The sequence below is a fragment of the Sprattus sprattus genome (assembly GCF_963457725.1).
Source record: "Sprattus sprattus genome assembly, chromosome: 5".
Classification (NCBI taxonomy): Eukaryota; Metazoa; Chordata; class Actinopteri; order Clupeiformes; family Clupeidae; genus Sprattus; species Sprattus sprattus.
Window position 1 is genome coordinate 21480675 of NC_137924.1, and position 6420 is coordinate 21487094.

The 6420-nt window shown below is 49.2% G+C and overlaps 1 protein-coding gene across 1 annotated transcript in view; it reads left to right on the forward strand.

The window, feature by feature from the left end:
- The window catches only part of sema5ba (sema domain, seven thrombospondin repeats (type 1 and type 1-like), transmembrane domain (TM) and short cytoplasmic domain, (semaphorin) 5Ba), a gene marked incomplete at its 5' end in the record, with an annotated part of 62045 nt that overhangs the window by 18849 nt on the left and 36776 nt on the right, over positions 1-6420 (forward strand). Inside the window, 3 exons of the mRNA XM_080838717.1 lie at positions 2053-2115; positions 3427-3525; positions 3920-4133. Coding sequence (XP_080694843.1) covers positions 2053-2115; positions 3427-3525; positions 3920-4133 — 376 coding nt within the window. The remainder of the gene's footprint in view (positions 1-2052; positions 2116-3426; positions 3526-3919; positions 4134-6420) is intronic.

Genomic DNA, 6420 nt, shown 5'->3' on the forward strand with positions numbered 1-6420 from the left:
TAAATGGCGCTTTAGAGTGATGGCAAACAGTGTTTTTTGGTGTGTGTGTGTGTGTGTGTGTGTGTGTGTGTGTGTGTGTGTGTGTGTGTGTTTGAAAAGCTCTCCCTTTGCATGGGTGAGAGAGTGGAGGAGGGGTCTTGAGGAGTGGGGGTTGGTCTGTTGGCCTTGTTTGGAATTACGTCACTCCTCCACTCCTGACAGCTAGGTTGTTTGTGTCTGTGTGTGTGTGTGTGTGTCTGTGTGTGTGTGTGTCTGTGTGTGTGTGTGTGTCTGTGTTTGTGGCAAGGGGGCGGGGAGGGGGGGCTGGATCTGGGGGCTGGACTCTTGGGAGCGTGGGCCGAATCTGGGTCTCAGACAGCACAATGTAAGTGACAGCTTCACAGGAGACAGTAAGTGGGATGTTTACATACGTAACCCCACCACTTCCACCACCTACAGTTTGAGTGAGGGTCTGTCTTGGGACATGGTAACCCTTCTAAGGGGCCTCTTGGCAGCCATTGTTACATGAAGAGCCCCCCCCCCCCAACCACACACACACACTCACACAAGAGTTGCTCACTGTTCCACAGACCTCCACCACCCCCACCTGCACTCGTTTGGCCCTGGCAGAAAATGCTCACTTGAGAGCGAATGAAAATCCCGCACAAATATGGCTCCATTATGGTCTGGTAATTGGCTTTCTTTATTACTCGCTCATTGCTCCGTGAGGGAGGTTAATTGAATGCTTCTCGGACAGGAAAATGGAATCGAGTGCGCTCGCACTCACACTCTTACGCAGTTTAGCGGGCACTAACTTTGTACTGCGAGCCAAGCGTAGATTTATTTCTGTAATCAATTAGCCCCTTTCTCCTCCTTTTTCACCCAAATGCCTTCTAATCTGGTTCCAGATCCATGATCTTTGCATTCGGGTCACGATCTAGGCACTCCAAGACCCAGGCTACTCTGAGAAAAAAAAAAAAGCATGGCACGGATCTATTGTGCTTTGAGCCAAAATGGTGAGCGCTGCTCCAGTTGCACTACCCCCCCCCCCCCCCCCCCCTTCTTGAGCTGCTCCATAAGCGTCTGTTTCACTCCCTGGCGCACCAAGTGATCACTACGGCCCGTGCTTGCGTGACCTCTCTGCCTCTGGCCACTCGGCCAAAAAAATGACAGGCTTGGATTTCACTTGCATGGCATCCCACAGCTCAGAGGGCCCTGAGTGGAGATTGAAGAAGAAGAAAAAGAGAAAAGAGGAGAAGAGAGGAGAGGGAGGAAGAGGAGGAAAGGGAGAAGTAGCATAGAGAAAGAGAGAGAGTGTGACGTGTTCCTTCAGATCCCTGCCAGCTTCTCTCTCTCTCTCTCAGCAGTAGATTGTCCACCTCAGTGATCTGATTATTTTTGTTGGTGGAGGAGACCCAAACGCAAAGTGATACCCATGAGATAGCCAGCCCTCTCTCTCCGGCTCCCGGGCACAAAAGGAGAAGGCCTGGCCAAGAGAGAGCATGAGGAGGGAGAGAGAAAGTGTATGGTTTGGAAGGGGCCAGTCTCTTGCTGTGTCACCGTTAACGGCTGCAAAGCCCCATAATTGGTGTAGTAACGAGGTGAGTTGTGGTTTGCGATGAGTGTCTGGTGTGAGAGAAGGGAGGGCCGGACAGCCCTGTGCCAGGCAAGACGAGGGGTTTGGGGGGGGAATGTCATTAGCATGAAAATGGCATCAGGTTGCACGTACTCTCACGTTACCTTAGCTCCCCCTCTGTGTCTGTGTCTGTGTGTGTGTGTTTGTGTGTGTGTGTGTGTGTGGAGAGGGGGGGGGGGGGAGGAGAGAAAGAGAGCAAGTGTGTGCATCTTTTTTGGCCCACTTATCAAACTGTTTGTGCAATTAACGAAAACGACAGTGGCATTCTAATGCCCCTTTCATGTAGCTGTGTCTCGACGCAGTGTTACCGTCAAGCAGTTGCGTAACAGCCTCCCCACAAACCCTCCCTTTGAAAAGCAGATGTTGGCCGACTGTGAATGAGACAAGCAAGTCAGTCTTTTTTTTGTTTTTGTTGTTGTTTATTTTTGGTGTCCTAGGAGACGGAATGGAGCCCGGACGAAGACACCAGGAGGTCCTGTCAGAGCAAAGGAAAGACTGAGGTAACTTTGAGACCCTCAGGTCCCCCCCCCCCCCTCCCAAAGACCACTCTCTGCCTCCTCTGACAGACTATTGGCCCGAGCACTGGGCATTGTAGGAATGTGGGTGTGCGCACTGGAGTTCTTTTGTGTTTTGTGAGCTTATTTTAAACATTATCATTAGCGTTGGGATGATTTGGGTTCTGTTTTCGCTCCTAGTATTTAAAGCAATTGCCAGGAGCAAACAGCTAGGCTGTAGGCTGTATTGGCTTAGACATAATGAAGGCAGAAGATACCAGTTGAAGGATTTGAAAGGTGTCACAAAGTGTATGTGGAATAAAAGAATAGAATAGAATAGAATAGAATAATAGAGAAAAGAGACTGGCCCCTTCTTAGCATGCGAGGGAAAGGCAGGTTTGCTGCAGGCACTGATAACTGGCGGCATGATCATTTTGTTGTCGCGCTTTCTTTGGGGGGAATTGATTACCATGTCATTTTTATCTCAAAAGGCCGGCAGGAGAAAGCACCGCAGACAGAGAAAGAGAGGGAGAGAGAGAGAGTGAGAGGAAGAAAAAGAAAAATGAAAGTTTTGGGGGGAAACTGTAATCACTTGTCTGTGAAGCCTGGGAACAGGTCAGACCTCATCTCTCTTCATAGTGCTGTGACGCTCAACAGGGTGTTTTAAAATATTATAATTTAATTCAAAATGTCAAAATGAGACGCAAACCTTTCTCCTTTTGTATGACGGGTTTTGCTGATATTGATGGGGAAAGGCACAAGGGAAAACTCACCCCAGCTTTCACTGTGTCTAATGTAATTCATTCAGCCGCTAAAACAAAATGGAGGTACGTCCCCTCTGTAATGGCCAGTGTGGGGACGGCTTGTGCATTAAGCAGGAGTGGGGAGACATAACAGGAACTACAGCAAATCTAATACCACTCTGTCATGTATGGCCACAGTACACTTGAACTCTGACCTTCCTTTCACATGGCCTCAGCTAGACTGGCAATCACCAGTGGATGGATGGGCAATTAATGTTGACCACAGAGCATAGCACAGAGTACGTCACACTATCACACATAAGCAGTGAATATCATGGCAGGATAAAAAGTTCATACACTGGTGAACATTGTAGTCTCTATTATTTTGTAGTGATTTTTGTTATTTTGCACTCTATTACATTGTAGTCTCTGTAGTATCTATTATGTAAGTTTGGATTTGGCCTGACTCAATGCTGGTCCACAGTCAGTTGCTGAGTGTAGAGCTCTAATTGGTTTTGGATGCTGAGTGTAGGGCAGTAATTGGAGACCCTCACAGATGTACTGCCCCCTGCAGGTGGAGTGTCAGAACTACATCCGGGTGCTTCTGATCAACAAAACGGAGGTGATGACCTGCGGCACCAATGCCTTCATGCCTCTCTGTACGATCCGTGAGGTGAGTGAAGGATGAGACTGTGTCTGGGTAATGGTGACTGGGAGTACTGTGTGTGTGTGTGTGTGTGTGTGTGTGTGTGTGTGTTTGTGTGTGTGTTTGTGTTTATTTTATGGTGTTTGATAAAAGTGCCCCAATTCATCTCTCCTTGGTAATTCATGATGATGATGGTGGTGATGGTGGTGGTGTTGCTGACGCTTAGCTGAAGGGCAGCAGGGGTTAGTGGAAGTGAATGAGGAAAAGGGGAATGGAACCAACCTGATTTTTATCTTGATCCCTCTCAAGGGCTCTCTCTCTATTCACACTCTCTCTGTGCCTCTTACACTCCATAGTTACAGTCTCTCTTACTTCTCTTTCTCCCCCTCTCTCCTTTCTTTCTCTCTATCTTTCTCTTTAGGTCGGTAATCTGAGTAATGTGCTGGAGAAGGTAAACGGTGTGGCCCGCTGCCCATATGACCCTCGCCACAACTCCACGGCCGTGGTGACCGAGAGCGGTGAGCTGTATGCCGCCACGGTCATCGACTTCTCGGGTCGCGACCCTGTCATCTACCGCAGTCTGGGCGGCCTGCCTCCCCTCAGGACGGCACAGTACAACTCCAAGTGGCTCAACGGTAACCATGGAGTTCTCACTCAACACCCCCCCTCCCCCCCTCTGTCAGCCCTGCTGCCCCTGTCAACACACACTCACTCCAGCCATCCAAAGGCTGGCCCGCTAACAGCTAATGACCATGAAAGAAAAAAAATCTGATTGACAGTAGGCTAAATGGAAGGTTAACGCCTAGCCTACCATTTTTTTTTTTTCACTCATTTCAGAATCCAACTTCGTTTTAATTATAAAATATCTTTACTTCATCAGCTAGAGTGGTCTCTGTTTCTCTTAGCGCGCACACAGATTGCATACGCACTCATGGTAAGCTAATGAAGAAGGAACACTCTTAGGACCCCCACAGCCCTTCTGCTGATGTAATGCCTCTGTTTGATGACACCTCGTTAGAAGGAATATTTCTAGATCTCTTCTGTTTTCTTTTTCTGTCCGTCAGCGGTTCCGTGATTCCACTCATTGATTTGTGCCACAAATTATCCAGCGAGCGACCGAAGCACCGAGCATTATTTGACCTCAGCAGTGGAAATGGCCGCCAGTTTCCTCTACACTTCCTCTGATACATCAGCAGAAACAATGAGACGGTGCTCATAATGCAGTTGCTGTTCTTGCAATAAAACCCTCCGTGTGCTAATTGTAATTACAAGACCGAAAACCTTAAATTGAAATCAAACATAAACCCAAAGTATTATTTATTTCGTTATTTGCTAGTAATCTATTTCTGTACGGGACAGGAGTGTAGACTGTAGCAGTGCTCGGGTGTTTGTAGGGATCACACAGAATCCTGATAATCCACTGATAAGTCGCTATAGCTCAGCCAGCAGGAGCAGGTCCTCACTGTTCCACATGCTGATGAGCTTCTCAGGGAGGCAGGATGGGAGTCAGCACCGGTGCAGTGCACCACAGGCTACAACTCAACAGGGAGAGCATGTTCAGATGTATCACACACATACACATACACACACATACACGCACGCACACACACGCACACACACACGCACGCACGCACTCACGCACTCACGCACTCACGCACTCACGCACTCACGCACTCACGCACTCTCGCACTCTCGCACTCTCGCACTCTCGCACTCTCGCACTCTCGCACTCTCGTACTCTCACACTCTCACTCGTACACAGTCATACTCATACGTATACACGGACGGCCACATTTAGATTCATTGCAAGGCATATCCCCCATGTCGTAATCATTATACATTCTAAGAGTGTCAGCCAGGGTGGGGAGAGACTGAGGAAGACTGAGGATGGCCTTAGAAGTGGCAGGGAGGAGAGAGAGAGTAGAGACGCCGACGGATGAACTTCAATCAGCACTGCCTCTCCCTTTATAAAGAGGCATGGAAGTGTCCCTAATCTTCAGGCTGCTGATGTGGTGCCTTCTCTGCCTTCTGCCCCTCTGAGCGCACTGCAATACATCCTGACACCAGCAGAATCTGAGAAAAGGAGACGGGGGAAGAAAGAAGAGGGGAGGTGGGAGGAGTGGAGGGGGGAGAGAGAGAGACGGAGGAGGGTCGAAGAAAAGCGAGGATGAGGATGAGGAGTTGTGAATGATACAGAGTGTGGGCGGAGAGGAAAATAAGGCGAGGTCAAGGCAAGTGAGAGAGAGAGAGGGTGCGAGGCAGGGGACTGAGGAGAGAAACACTTCCAAGGCGCTCTCTCTATCTCTGTGTCTCTCTCTCTCTCTCACTCTCTGCAGTAGCAGACTAGTTCAGTCTGAGAGTTAGAGGGGGAAAGGGGGAGGAGAGGTAGATGAAGGGTGGGATAGAGAGAAAGGGGGGGGGAGAGAGAAGGAGAGCAGTAGGCAGGGCGGTGAAAGATAGACTCGGAGAGCAGCCAGCGGTGTAATTATTCCTCGCAGCAGGAAGAGGGTGAAATTACCACGGCAACGCTTCACGCCACCCCGGGCTAAAACCCCGCCTTGGTGGCGGGCCACCATCGAGAGAGAGGGAGAAAGAGAAGGAGTGAAAAAGAAAGAGAGAGAGAGAGAGAGAGAGAGAGTATCACTGACTGAGATTGTTTTAGAGTACCTTCATCAGCATGATTACCACACAAACTAAGGCCTTCTTGCACTCACATATGTATGCGCCACTTAAACCACCGTATTCCACCACCAACTGTAAGCCTGCATGCTGCAGCTACAGAAACAACTTCTAGAAATCCCCCGGCCACCACTCTTGCACATCCATCGATTCCATTGTTCTCTGGCATTTTCAGCTGAGCCACTCATAACCATGCAAGCAATCAAGCAAGCACACACACACACACACACACACACACACACT